The sequence below is a fragment of the Plectropomus leopardus genome, chromosome 3 (assembly GCF_026936395.1).
Source record: "Plectropomus leopardus strain MGB_pleo_1.0 chromosome 3, ASM2693639v1, whole genome shotgun sequence".
Taxonomy (NCBI): domain Eukaryota; kingdom Metazoa; phylum Chordata; class Actinopteri; order Perciformes; family Serranidae; genus Plectropomus; species Plectropomus leopardus.
The window spans coordinates 8,517,449-8,531,848 of record NC_142178.1 but is presented as its reverse complement, the minus strand read 5'-3'; the positions used below and the strand labels follow the sequence as shown (position 1 = coordinate 8,531,848).

The 14,400-nt window shown below is 37.5% G+C and overlaps 3 protein-coding genes across 8 annotated transcripts in view; 2 read left to right on the top strand and 1 right to left on the bottom strand.

Moving 5' to 3' along the window:
* rbfox2 (RNA binding fox-1 homolog 2) overlaps positions 1 to 4,536 on the top strand; it is a 47,702-nt gene extending 43,166 nt beyond the window's left edge. For 5 of the 6 annotated variants that reach the window (XR_015776197.1, XM_042484825.2, XM_042484826.2 and 2 more), the window contains 2 exons: positions 230 to 302; positions 1,492 to 4,536. Coding sequence is in view for 4 of the 6 variants with exons in the window: in XM_042484825.2 (XP_042340759.1) it covers positions 230 to 302; positions 1,492 to 1,536 (118 nt within the window). In the remaining 2 variants the exon portion in view is untranslated. Of the gene's footprint in view, positions 1 to 229; positions 303 to 1,491 lie in introns of those variants that run through there. The other variant, XR_015776196.1, reaches the window with a different exon arrangement.
* A 1,066-nt stretch (positions 4,537 to 5,602) lies between these two features.
* LOC121942627 (retinal cone rhodopsin-sensitive cGMP 3',5'-cyclic phosphodiesterase subunit gamma-like) lies at positions 5,603 to 8,583 on the bottom strand. Its single transcript, XM_042485886.2, has 3 exons — positions 8,461 to 8,583; positions 6,462 to 6,581; positions 5,603 to 6,312 (listed from the first exon to the last, which is right to left on the bottom strand). Exons 2-3 carry the CDS (start codon positions 6,569 to 6,571, stop codon positions 6,195 to 6,197), a joined length of 228 nt encoding a protein of 75 aa, XP_042341820.1. The 5' UTR covers positions 6,572 to 6,581; positions 8,461 to 8,583; the 3' UTR covers positions 5,603 to 6,194.
* Positions 8,584 to 11,097: 2,514 nt separating this feature from the next.
* LOC121942583 (retinal cone rhodopsin-sensitive cGMP 3',5'-cyclic phosphodiesterase subunit gamma-like) lies at positions 11,098 to 12,731 on the top strand. The gene is made up of 3 exons (XM_042485835.2): positions 11,098 to 11,253; positions 11,841 to 11,962; positions 12,057 to 12,731. The coding sequence occupies exons 2-3, from the start codon at positions 11,853 to 11,855 to the stop codon at positions 12,172 to 12,174; spliced, it is 228 nt and encodes a 75-aa protein (XP_042341769.1). The 5' UTR covers positions 11,098 to 11,253; positions 11,841 to 11,852; the 3' UTR covers positions 12,175 to 12,731.
* Positions 12,732 to 14,400: the final 1,669 nt, after the last annotated feature.

Here is a 14,400-nt window from a genome sequence, read left to right as displayed (position 1 = left end):
ATATTTTCTTAGTTAGTTAGTTAGTTTCCCTAAAATTTAGTTTTTATTTTCATTTTAGTTAACTGAAATGATGTTTTCACACCTACTTTGACTCTCTAGTTTTGTTTAAATTAGCTATAATAACCTTGCATTTGAGTGGGCGGTGCAGCACGTCTATAAGGCCATCTTTATACTTTATCCCTCCTGAAAATACTGTACAATACCTCATATTTTTGTTGTTTTCTGATAGCTACGGACGAGTTTACACGGCAGACCCCTACCATGCTGCGCTCGCTCCGGCTGCTTACGGTGTTGGAGCTATGGTAAGTCTTGTGTATTGTCAAGCGTTTAAAGGATGAGGGAAGTGATAGTCTACATTTTTCATAGTGCAGCAGTTCCCTAAAAAAAAAGAAAAAGCAAAATCAGCAATGTGTTTATTCATCAGTTAGCACATTATAACTTAATTCCTCAATTAGTTTCCCACTGAAGACGTGAATATTTAAAAACGGATCACACACGTATGATTTAACTTTATTAAAAGGCTGTCGTGTTTCAGCAGTTGTTACTTAAAGAACAAATAGTTCATTTGTTAGCTTGAGGCTTTCTGTTTGTCAGCAGTTTTTTGTGAAGTTAATTACAATTTTGTTTGGGAATGTGTAGCAAGTTTGAATTTTAGCGCTCTAGTTGAGGGATACTCAAGTTGCTTTGCCCTGGGGCCACTTTTACAAAATAACATGAGGCTGGGGGGCCAGTTAATAAATGAACATTAGTAATAATTATTAATACTTATCAGATAATAAATGAACAAGGCAACTGGAGGTGGTGCACAGAGGAGTGTTGTTAGGATTTTAGGACATGTGGGGCTTAGACATCCTTCAGGGAGTCCACATCGAGTATAACTGCTGTAGTTGAATTTGGGACAGAGTTGCTCATGTTTACATATATTTTTGGACTGTCATAGACTGTACGAATGAAAATGAGCTTACTATCCCTTAAAAACACAATATCCACTGACCTGATGTGGGCGGCATGTGGGTTTTTAAGAGGATAATTGTGTCAAAATCTAGCTGTGAGACTAAATTACTGTGTTTTCAAAATAATACTACACAGCTAATCTGAAGCCAGGTAATATTCCTGCATAGAAATATAATAGTAGGAAGATTTTTGTTCACAGGTCTCTTGAAGGTTAATGTTGCTCTGACCTGGGTTATCTATGTGGGATTTATTTTACAATAAAACCACAGAGCCCGCGCTCATAGTGCTGAGGGAACATGTAGCTCAGTGCAGTGGTGTGGATCGCAGGTGTGTTTGTGATAGTTTTTGGACAAAAATGGACCTCTGGGACACTGCTTACATGTAAAATTCTTGTATCCATTTTTTTTGTCTTTTATGAAAAAGAAATGTTTACTGTATTCCAGTTATGTTTTATCACCAGTATGATCATTTAATTAATAATGAGATGAAGACAAGAGAGAAGTATTTACTAACCATTTGTCTTTTCGTGTTTGACAGGCCACACTGTACAGGGGAGGCTACAGTAGATTTGCCCCTTACTAAAGACACTACATTTCCCAGGAGCTCCTCTCTTCCATTGAATTACTCTGAAAGAGCTCCCTCTGTTGTCGTGGAGGTGGACTGCACCCAGTTTTAAAGCGTGGAGTCGACCACAACAAAGATATCTCAGATCCCACCCCAAAGCAGTCCCACTTTTCTTATATACGCTACTACAGAAATAGAGGAATGCTGTATTAAAGACTGACGGATGGCCTTTACATTAAAAAAAAAAGAAAACAGAAGAAAAAAAAGACTTAAAATGGCCACCTTCCCTATTGCACGGCTGTATTTTAGTCCCCCCTTCTTAATCCCTCGGCACTCAGCAGCACAAGACTCGTGATGGAGCCCAGATGTTCTTCCAAAGGCTGTGTGTGGATAACTGACATTTAAACAGCTGTCAACCATGTGTGTGAAAGCGCTGTGTGGCCCGCACACACTCAACACTTGAGGAAAAAGAGAGGGAATCTAAAGTGTCCGAGGAGCGGTAGGAAGCAGGAAGTGCTCTCAGAAAGAGCACCTAAAAAACCTTTTGAACCCGAACGACGAGTCACTAAAATGATAAAAACAAACACCCACCGATGGATTTTTATAATTCCTCCGTAACGTGGGCGGATAGTCATGAGAGGGGATTTCCATTCTTGCTGTGTTCTGGTAGAGGGAGACTGAACATGGCGGCATGGGGAGATGATGCGTGACGGTTTTTAACGCTACAGAAATCACGTCCGAAAGCTGAAGGGAGGGAGGGTTATTAGAGCTGTTCCTTACCTCAAGTTTTCTTAGTATGTGGAAATGGTGAACCTTTAAACTTAAAATTGTTATGATATGCAAAGAAATTAGTTTAGAGAAAAAAAGTTACCAAATTATTATTATTATTATTATTATTATTGTAATGATTCTCATTATTATTCTTATAAAACCATTATTTTGTTTGACTCAGCAGCCACTGCTGTTAGGGGACATGTAGATCCAATAGTGAACCTTGGGGTTAAATCCAGAAAAATGAGCATCTGTAATACAAATATTCCACCTTTTTGACTATATGACACAACTACAATCGCACATTATGCTTCTCATGCACTGGATTTCACTACACTCTGTGTGCAACCACCAGTGAAACACTACTAACAGAGTTCAACACTAAAATGTTCTCCTCCTTTTAGATCCGATAAACAAAATCATCCACCCACAACCCTGAGGTTCAGGTATTTGTTGGTCCTTTAATGTAGAGATTTATTATTTGGATTTTCCCCTCATGCTCCATCTTTTATAGAGCAAAGTCCAACATTGAATGAGTCTTCCTTAAAAACATACTTTTAGTCGGCAAACGTGTTCGAGATGCTGCCAGCAGCGATTTACTGAGCAAGAGAGAGATTCTGTCGGCGAGTTAATAGAAAATATTTAAATGCAAAACACCTTACTATTGTGCATATTTCTATACCGTTGTATTCTATATTTCCAAAACGTGGCTTTTTATTTTGGCTTTTTGTTTTTGTTCCAAAGATTTGTAGAAAGCACATTTTTCTGCCGTATGTATAAATATATTATCTTTGTTATTGTTATATATCATAATCCTTGATAATCCTATGGCTGTCTTTATTTACATTTTCTGTTTGTCTTTTTTTAAAAATATCTGTAAGTGTTGTTCCTTCTCCAGTAAGGTGCAAGTTGAATTTCAATTTTTTATTTTTATGTTTTTTTTGCTTTGGAGTAAAGTTCTTGAGCTGAGAGCGTACCTGAGAAGTGACAAACTAAAGGTATGCATGTAACACTACCAAACTTTTGTCTTTTTGGTTAAATATTCAGCCAATCCAGGCTGCTTTTTGTTTTGTTTTGTTTTTGTTTTGTTTTGGGTTGATTATAGGATCTGTTGGCATGACATTTGGTTATGTTTTAAAATCTACAGGAACGGCTGTATTTTTTTTTCTCTTTGTGTCCATATTTCAGACATTTGGAATGAATGAACATAGGCGTGTAGCACTTTGGTTAAAACCAACTGTGTTCTCTTTTTTTGTGTGTTTTTTTAAAGCAGAATCCTTACATTTCAGTGGTTAAATCTGTCAGCTGGGCCAGCTTGGTCGCTCCAGGTTTGTTTGAAGATATCCAATAAAATGTCTGAAAGTGTTATACATACATACATAAGCAGGTTAATATTCCAACATGGTGAAAAATAATATGTCATTGTGGGATATGATCTAATTTGTGTGCTAAATGGGGGCGTTATGTTTGTTTGTTTTTATTAACTAATTTCAAAGCTACCATTGTGTTTTCCATTTCTCACATTTGGAAAAACAGGTCAATAAGATGTTTTTTTTTCTATTAAATGTGCTGCTGTTTGATTTTCTCATGACATTTAACATTTCTTTTGAAATATCTCCAAAATTACTATAGAATGTGCTCTGGGCAAAAAAAAAAAAAAAAGAAAAAAGAAAAAAGAAACCTAGCCAAAGATGCTAACTAACAGTCCCTAGCACGTTCTGGCTCTGAGAAGTGCTACACAAAATACACAAAAATGGACTTACGAAGCCACTGAAGGCATGGACAAACCAGCATGAGCGATACTTGTCAAGTTAAAACGAAAAAAAGAAGAAAAAAAAGTTTTGCATGAATCTTGTGTCTTTCATATTTGACTCCTGAGCAGCCGAGCCCAGTTGCGTTCTTCTTTACCACTAAACTCTCTGGAGAATGACAGGCAGCTAGCAGTTTGAAGCTAGCTAACACTACAAAGAGCACAGTGCTGTTTGGCAAAAAGGCCGACCGACAAACAAAATGGTTGCCGCACAAAATAACAAGTGGCAGCGTCATTTTCCTGTCGTGGTTTTCTTGCTGCTGTATTATAGTAAACTATGTGGCCATTCTTCATAGTTGCTATGGTTTCTCAATGAACAGTCCCCTCCCTCTGTCATGTCTATATCCCCCTTGACTGCCATTATGGATTTTTTTTGTTTGTTTTTTTTGTTATTGAATGTCCATATAAAATGTTTTATATAAAATGTTTTGTTGTGATCAAGCTTTCAGGGTTTTTTTTTGTATTTTAGAAAAATTGATGCATTTTATTTGTAATGGCCCACATTACTGTACACACAGACATTGGGGTATTTAAAGGCCCATTGTATAGGATTTAGTGCCATCTATTGGTAAGGTTGCAGAACTGAAATTTCTCCCATGTGCCAAGCTTGTAGGAGGATTACAATGGCCTATGCAAAATCACAAATGGCCCCGTCTAGAGCCAGCTAGATTTGTCTGTCCTGGGCTGCTCTAGAAACAACTTGGCATACTCCATGGAAGAGAACGGATCTGTAGATATGAATGGCTAATTCCAAGGCAGGCTGACAAAAACACAATGTCTTTTCAGAGGTTGTGATGCTCACAAAAAAATTGTGAGCAAAACGTATCCACAGATTTGCAGACATCGGTTCAACTATTTTAAGACAGTGTTCTGGGCCCAGTGGCATCATGTGACGGACTGCTGTTCCACAGTTTGGCCACTATCAAATTGGCTTCAAAGCCAGGTCCGCATTATTGCTGTATGCTTCTCTTGATACATTAATGGTGCAATGACAAATGCTAACATGCTTATGTGCAGCACCTTAAAAGCGATTGCATGTTAGCATGCTAAAATTTGCTAAATTGCACAAAAGTCAAAGTAAATCTCAGGCTGGTGGGAATGGCATTTGTTTAGCAGGTATATGGACATAAACCATCATACTGGACAACTAGAATTTTTGTCAAAATGTCAACCAAGTTTATGGCAATTGATGTAATTGTTGTTGAGACATTTCAGTCCAAATCATAAATGGTAACCTCACGGTGGCACTAGAGGAAAACTCAAAAGATTTCCAGTATTGTTCGGGTACTCTATGTTATCTGGGAACCACTAATGTCAGAAAAAGGTCCTTGCAGTCCATCCTGAAGCCCAGGTGTTGAGATTTCAGTCTAAAGTGGTGGACCAACAGACGAATATAAATACTGATTTTTACTGATGCAGATATTGTTAGATTATTTGTTTTTCATCCATTATCTTCTTCAGGATCAGTTCCCACTAAGTTATATGTGCTGAAAGAAGACAACATTTCTTTGGGGAAAATATTTATTGACTGTTCTACTCACTATCTGGCGATAGTGTGCACCAATTTACATTCACAGTTCATAAAAATAGAAATTTATATATATATATATATTCATATAATAAACATCTGTACATTAAAAAGGAATAGCTCCAAAGAGGTGGAGGATCATGGAGTAGTAAAGGCAGGAGAGAGGAGAAAAGTTTTGGCGGTGATGCACTGCGAAACAGTGATCAAACCTGCTTACAACAGCTTTAGTCCATAGTCTCTCAGAGATTTCACACGCCAAGTGCAAAGTATGGGGGAGGAAATTTGGAGTCATTGTTTGGAGCACTGAAACCTCAGTGAAGCGTGTATAAATAATTATAATATATAACTTTTGAAAAATACATTTTCCAATTTTAACATTTTGATATCAACTTTGGGTATCATTTTTTTGTGCAAGATTTCCCAAAACTAATTGGGCCTAACACAACAACAACATTATCAGGTCAGGTATTTCGGTGGGTGAAGGAGAACAGGGCGAGAAGGGAGAGCCAGGTGAAGGAAAAAAGTGCAGGAAGGTAAAATATTAGCAAGGAAAATGCAACAGCGCATCTAGACAATTCCGTATTTCGCCAGGTCACTGAGCTCCATGTCACCGAAGGCCTCCCATGGGCAAACCACTGTGATGTCTGTGCCGAGGCCCTCCATGCCGGGAATGTCATCTCCGAATCTGAAAAAGAAAAAAATAATAAATATTATTTTCTATTATTTCATATATGACTTTCAGTTGTGGAAGAAATATTCAGATTCTTTCCTAAAGTTCTTAAGTAGGAGTACTTGAGTACTTAGCACCACAAGTGACTCAAAAATCAATCTTACCCCTTCTGGCCTGGTTTAGGGGCCTTGCTCTTGAAAGTACGAGCAGCCCTCTGCTTGAACTTGGGTGGTGCCTTCTTGTCGGCGGGAGCTGCAACGGCTGCGTCTGCCATCTTTTATTCTCTGAGGGGGAAAAAAAAAACATTTAGTTGTTAGTCCTTTAACATAAGACCCTTCCTCTCCTTTAAGCCCCACTGCTCCGTGCTTGGATGATATAACATTTCCGGTTAGGTAAAATATTAAGCTAAAGCTTCTGTCATAAAGCTCCTTCAGACCCTGTTACACAAACAGCTTTGTCTATTTTTACACCTTGACTTTAAAGATTACTGCTATTGGCCAAGTTACAGAGTGTACATCTTGCGATTACCACTAAGTTCACCTAATTCCAGATTTAGCCTGAAGTCAACACACACACTGTGTGCTGTATATGATAAACCCGAAGTCTAAGGAGATTTCCCTTAACAGCTAATATTCAATCTGCTTTAATCTTTAACCTTTCTCTGACCTCACTCACAGCCTTATCTTACAGGAAAGCTGAGCACTACTGTGGACTTTATCAGAAATGGACTTTGACCTCTGTGGTGGCATTTTTGAACACGCAAACAAATAGTGTAATTTGGTGGAATCTGCCATAAAGTCACAAAGTCTGCCATAAGGTTCACACCCCGATAAATGTTCTTTTGGCGTTCCTAGTGTAGATACAGTAGGCTCCTGCTTCTGATCAGCCACAGCTACTATGTAATCAGTTACTATTTGGAGATATACAGTGTGCATAATATGTGTGTATAGTGTTCTTCCTGTCAACAAAACTAATACAGTAGCCTCTGTGTTATCTCCAGCACATAGTGCTTAAAGTACCAAAAGTCATCTCTGCTTAATTTTCTTTACTTTCATTACTCTTGTGATCTAAATCTCTTTTTTTGACCAAAATGGCGGCCCAATTATTTAACATAAAGTAACAGAGATCCAACATTCACTGAATGAAGGAAAGGACGAATGGAGGAGAAAAAAGCACGAAAAGAATGATTTTTACATATTGATTTAAAGTTTTAGTATCGGCACCAAATAGTATTAATTAGTTCTGAATATTACCGTCAGTTAGTTAGTTTTACTTATGTTATTACTGCTATATCATGTTACTGATGTCCGATGTTTCTCTTCACTACACTGCAAGTAAATTTCCCATCCAGGACAACAAAGACTGAACTGAACTGAACTGAAAGCAAGAAATTTAGAAGGCATCCTTAGTCTTTTACACTCATGCAATAAAACCCTCATACAACACATGAACAGAAATTTGTAAAGGAAGCCCCGGTGTGTTGATAATCAAACATGTTGAGCTGAAAATGACAGCAGTCAAAATTAAACATTTATTTGGCTTCTAAAAGAAGACTCTTGTGTATATGTAAGATCTGAAAGATCACATCCATGAGTTAAATACCTCATAGTATCTACTTTAAGTCATGCTGTCTCAGCACTTTTCTATACTCTAGCGCATGCTCTAATCTACGGAAGCCCTCAAGTGTCACAGCAAGATTTTTGTTGTTTTTTTTGTTCTCTTGCAACAAATTTTACATTCTCTTGCAACACTTTCAAAACCTTGCAAAAGTTTTGCATCCTCATTCAACATTGTCACATCATATTTGGTGCCCTGGCATTAAGTAACACATACAAGCAGTTTTTTAACCTTACTCTCACTAAAAACACAACTGTCCTATGAAGCAGAGTTTCTATGTCAGCATACTTAAAACTTTCAAGTGAAATTAAATTAGCTGATACATACTGGAGCCTTGTACTGGGAGCAACCATGTGGAATTGCTCAGAATAAATTGAACAAGAAAAGTATTAAAAAGTAAATAGTAATAATAATAACATTAATATTAATAATAAAAAGAACTCAAACCATGGCCCCTGGGGGACTCCATACTAAAATCAATCCTTACAGCAGAATTGAAAGTTAGCCAATGACTGCAGCTGAGAAAAGATGGAAGTTAGATCTTACCTTGTCTTTTGCAGTCACAGTTGACTTCTGGACAATGTCTCTGTAGTCAGTTGTCAGTTGTCTTTCTGGGCTTCACCCTGTGGTCTCTTATATACCTCCCCTACTAATCCCCCTGACATGCTCCTCTATAATTTTCTATCCTCTCTGTTCTATGAGATTAGGAGGGGGCTCAAGAATGTGTGTCATGCCATGTGAAGACATCTCCAAGTCAACATTACATAATGAAGCAAAAACTCAACTGGATTTACTGAACAATATGAGTTGTTTTGGGACCTGATATAGAGATAGATATATGTTCTGTAGAGGAATATTTCTAAAAACAATTTCATATAATTTTAAAACATTTATTATTCTACAACAACACTAAATTCAGCTCCAAGATGAGTTTTATGAAATAAATAAGAAGCTCATTGTTGATCTTGAAACCAATAACATTAAAGAAAAATCTTTACTAAAAGTCCATTTACTCCTCTGGCTCTTTTACCCATATCTCACAGTCTTCATCAGCTAATCAAAAAAAGAGACAAATCTAGAAACTGGACTTTAAGACTATCTTTGTCATATAACACATACTGTAAGTTGTGACAAACTGGGGCTGAATTCGGTGCTATAACAAAATCAAAGATTGTTTCTTTTATATCTACAGCCTAAGACATTTCTTTTAATGTCACATTGTTTAGTGAAGTTGGCAGAGACTGTCTCAATATGGTCTCCCTCTGACCTGAGTCCATGCCGTGCGATGGGGGATTAACAGCTGAAGTGTTCTTTATTTGTCACTAAGTGACTGATCACCTGAACAGGGCTCAGTGCTCTTACATCACATGCTTCAGATCCTCATGCCAGCTACGTCAACACGTGTTTGTTTACAAATAAGGTGAAAGTATATCTCAGTCTTTAGTATTTTATCATTCCAGTCACAGGGCCGGTGTCATATTATGACTAGAACTGTCATGGGGCTTCATGCATTATTTTGAAATTGCTGTTTTTGTGGCAGTAAATATACTACATATATAAAACTAACATCTACATATAAATTCTGCAAAAAAAGTATCATGCTAAAAAGTGATTTCAGGTTCTGAGAATAATAAAAGTATTATGACTTTAAACTCAGAATTCAAACTTCACGTGGCACTGACCCTCTTCCAAATAGACATGTTGAATTCCATCAAATGTAGCATTTAATATTTGAAAAAGTACTTCGATCCTGTACTTTTGTAAATGTAGAAATACTACAGTGTGAAAAATAATTAACGTAGGACAAGTTAAAGCAACCCAGTCGCCCGAATAAATGTTGGCATCGTACATTTCTGTAAACCATGAGTATGTACTTTTTATACACGCAGCAGATTTGTTCATTATGTTGTACAAAGAGACGCGAAATCACTACAACGTCTGTGTGTTTTGCTACTATGTAGGATAGGCAGTGGGGCCCTTAGCATATCTGTGCCCAGGGGTCCATTGTCTCATTATCTGTCTATGTGTAACATATCTGGTTGGCAGAAATGTACAGCGCCAAAAGTCCTGGATTTAAAATGTTACTTAAGCAGCAGTACAAAAGTATCATCAGCAAAATGTATGTATCAAAAATAAAAGTACTCATTATGTAGAATGACTCCTCTCAAACTGCAGTACATTTCTATGCACACAAATGCATAAAAGAGTTTTTTAATGTTGTATTTGGTTAATGTTGGCCAATTTTAGACACCTCATACTCCTGGGTAGATTAGTAGTATAGTGCTGCATACATGGGCGGATTATGAGACAATGGGCCCCTGGGCACAGATATGCAAAGGGCCCCACCACCTCTCCTACATAGGAGCAAAACACACAGACTTGGTGGTTATGCATCTCTTTGTATTTGTTATGCATCTTTTTGTGGATTTGTGTCTGTAATTTTGTGTGACATGTTGACATTTTGCTAGAGGCTCCCTGACATTTTGGGCCCCTGGACTTGTGCTCAGTGGGCCCATTCAGTAATCCATCCATGATTGCATCATATCATATAAGCATATCTTTTTTCTTTTAAACGTAAAAGTAATAAGTAACTGTAAGAGTCAAATAAGTGTAGTCAAAGGTCCAATAATTCCTTCCAGAATTTAATGGAGTAGAAGTATACAGTAGTAGAAAATGCTCAAGCACAAGCATGTCAAAGCCGCACTGAAGTACTTGAGTAAATGTACTTACTTTTGGGAGTGGAATGAATCATAGGAGAAACAAAGGGAAAAGGACGAGAGTTGTCAAATGCAAAAAAATGACAAAATGTCTTCATTTACTGTAAAGAAGTTTTTCTTGTGTCTAAACCATAATGAGCAGTTCCTTGTACTGTAGTGTAGAATTTGATGCACAGGGGTAGAGTGTGTGTGGGTAAAGTCCTGCTGTGTATGTGGTGGGCTGTGACAGATAAACAGACAGACAATGACTATCTCTCAGCAGATTTTTTGGCTTCAGCTTGATCGCCGTCTTATTACTGCCACTCACTCCTGCCAATAAATGACACCTCCACAATTCACTGGAATTCACGTGCTGACAGATATATCGACAGCAAGTTGAAATGCAACTCGTATTTATATCTCGCTTCTCTTTATCTCGTCTATTCGTGGCTGAGCTGCTACAGAAGAAGACTTGGCACATTAAACAATTGCAGTACATCTGAGGGGATTAGCACCCTGGAGGCCTTTATAAGGGGAGAGTCAGACAGGGAGAGGAAAAACCACAAGAACCACAAGCAAGAAACAAGCGGGGCTCATCAGGCAGCCGTCAGAAAGACTCTGATTAAGACTTCAGTAAAAAAAGGTAACTGCAATTTTCTCGGCTCTAGGTGCAGGGAGGTTTTTACTGCTCTGATAGCATGTAATGGTCCAGAGGAGAGACAGGCGGACTGATGGCTTTGTGGGTTTTTTTCTTGAGTATAGTGGCTGAAAGGAGCTGAAATGAGATCTGAGGATTTTACTGAGGAGTCCTTTGTGTCGGCCTCTCTTGGTGGTGCTGCTCGAGGCCTTTATCTATTTATTTATTCATTTAAAAAATGTTCTCTTTTTACCTGATGGATTTGGATGAACAAAGAGAAGTTCACTAGTTGTTCTCCTCTTCTCTACTTTCTTTGCATCTTTTTATCTTTTTTAATTTGTATTTAATCTACTGCAATTAGATCTCTAAAAAGGGGTAGATCATTGGTTGATAGCAAAGGCAAGCTAGGCAAGATAAAAGACAGTTTATTAAATTATTTCAAGGCAATATCTTCTTCTTATAAAAAGACTTGTGTGAAGTTACAGTTCAGTGTAAGATTTGAATAAATAGTCCTATATTTAATCAAATACAAAGCAGTACATTTTAAAATATTTGGAATGATCTAAATTATTTTGTGTGTTCTCCTTTATCAGCAACTAATCGAAATGGCAGATGTGGCAGTCGCAGCTCCCGCCGAGAAGAAGGCACCTCCCAAATTCAAGCAGAGGACCGTCCGCACCTTCAAGAGCAAGGCGCCTAAACCAGGCCAGAAGGGGTGCGATAGTTTTAAGACAAAATACACACTCATCTGTTCTTTATTTGCCATTTTGGACGGGTAAAAACAAATAATTATTTTGTCTTTTTGTTAGATTCGGAGACGACATCCCTGGCATGGAGGGTCTCGGCACAGACATCACAGTGATCTGCCCATGGGAAGCCTTCGGTGACATGGAGCTCAGCGACCTGGCGAAATATGGAATTATTTAGCCGTCTTCCCCTCCGCCTTCACCCCCACTGCTACCATTTTCCCTCGTGTATTCCAACTGTTGACTGCGCGGCTGAACATTTCGTCCTTGTGTATTCTAGAGAAGAGGCTGCTTTCCATTATTTAGAGGTCTGACCTGGAAAAAGAGAAATCTCTCTCGTCTCATGGACTTTATCTTCCCCTGCCTTTCCACCAATTCAGCATTGTCTTCAAAACAAGTGGTGTCAGCACGCAGCTCCGGACCTGAGCTTGCACCTTCCACAGAGGCAAAATAAAAGAAATTAAATGAATGTATATATTTTATTAATATGAAAGAAGGTTGGTTGCCTGTTATTGTGATGTCCAAGTAATGTTTTGCTGTCCTCCTCTTCCTTCCTCCTCTTCTCCTCAAAGCTGCTGATTCAACATGCGCAGATGTCTATGTTGTGCATTAGGTCAAATTTTATTTTTATGAGAAAGTCTATAATTCCCTTCACTCCTCAGTGAAACAGATCATCCATCTACTCTGTCAGTAGAGAAAAACAATGAAACACAATAAATGTTTATTTTCCATACAAAATCTGTCTTTGTGTCCTTATGCTCCTGCGACCTCATGAGAGGACATTACGTTTTGGGTTTGTGGCTCCTTATACTTCATTCTGCTAAACTTAGACCTGTTGTTTTCGGTTGTGGACACTTTTATCTGCCATCTTGTGGTAGCCAAAACACAATACTCTAATCCATGTGGAAACAAGGCGGCAGCCAGCTCTGCAAAATCAGTCTACAGCCAATCCCGACACAGAAGTGGACAGCCTGATGAAGTGTTATGGTTAAAACTTGTTTATTTATGGTTGATAAAGCTTTTAGTTTTATATGGCATATGCTGTAAAATTATTAATATATGTTTTTAACTTTAAAAAGAGTTAACTTAAAAATTCTAAGTTAGCTGAATTTGAGAAGTCAAATTTGGGTAATTTGTAACGATTCAACTTGTCTTTTTAAATTCAGTCAACTTCATTTTTACTGTGTACAGATTTGACCAATTTTAGCAATAATAACAAGCTGTAAATAAGCAAGTACTGGTTTGAGGACATTGGGACATTGGGCCAATAAGGTGTGACAGACTGTTCCTACAAACAAAAAAGACATTCACAATCACAAGGCTTTAAGATATGTCGCATTATTTGCTATTTTGTTTTTGTGCAGCCATGTTCAAGCATTGTCATGGACACTTTTAAACAGTTTTAAACTTGAACAGTGACCTTTAACCCATAGAGTGATAAAACACTGAGCAAATGTCGCTTCGCTTGCAACTTTGTCTTTACACACTATTTTTGAGGCATTGAAAAAAACAGCTTTATACTTCATTACACATTTGTGAGTATTAAAAAATAAACCTGGTGTCCGCATGTATGGATTTAATTAAAAAAACAACTTGCTGTTCAAAAACAATGCTTTTTAAAACATTTATATGGTCCTACTTATTGCAAATAGCCATTAGATATTAAAAATGCATACCAAACCAAAGCTCAGCTCAAGAGGTTATAATTAACATCACATGCTACACTAATGTTTCAAATGATTTAATTTTTTCACACTCAACACATCTGCCAGGAAAAAGCCCCACATGCATGTAGTTTGGCGTCTTCTTTCTTTAACTCTTTGTATTTGGTTGCTCCATTAATCATCTTAAGATACATAATATAGTAATACATAATCATTTAATTTATTCTTGGTAACTCACTGACTTACCCATGCTTGCATATTCTAAAGATGTTATACTATTCACTCACATTGTAAATAAATCTGGTGTCAAGGATTGAGGCTGAAAGAGAAAAGAGGAAGATGACTAAAGCTAGTGTTGCCATGGCAACCAAATCAGCTTATTCACAGTGAGAACTGAATCTATTGTTTTTTTTCTCCACAAACAAAGAGAACAGTTTAACAGAGAAGATGTTTTAATGTCAACACACAACACACACCAATAAATATCATGTTATCCGCTCTGACAGAAATCTAGCATCTTTAAGATGTTATCGAAGAAGTAAGAAACTACTTAACAAGAGATGGTTTTCCCAAAAAGACTCTCATATAACTCCACTTTTTTATGTATCTAAAACAAGAAACACAGAGCATGCCTGAAGAATATTATTAAACAAAGGAAAAACTTGACCTCAAGAAGATGATCACAGCAGATCATGACAGAGTTATTATTAGTCATAGCTGTCAAATAAATGTAGGGAAGTAAA

Coding starts and splice junctions, on each gene's coding strand:
- LOC121942627 (XM_042485886.2), bottom strand. CDS start 6,571: ATGGCAGACGCAGCCGTTGCAGCTCCCGCCGACAAGAAGGCACCACCC. Junction 6,313..6,461: donor CCTAAACCAGGCCAGAAGGG/GTAAGATTGATT, acceptor TTTCTTTTTCAG/ATTCGGAGATGACATTCCCG.
- LOC121942583 (XM_042485835.2), top strand. CDS start 11,853: ATGGCAGATGTGGCAGTCGCAGCTCCCGCCGAGAAGAAGGCACCTCCC. Junction 11,963..12,056: donor CCTAAACCAGGCCAGAAGGG/GTGCGATAGTTT, acceptor TCTTTTTGTTAG/ATTCGGAGACGACATCCCTG.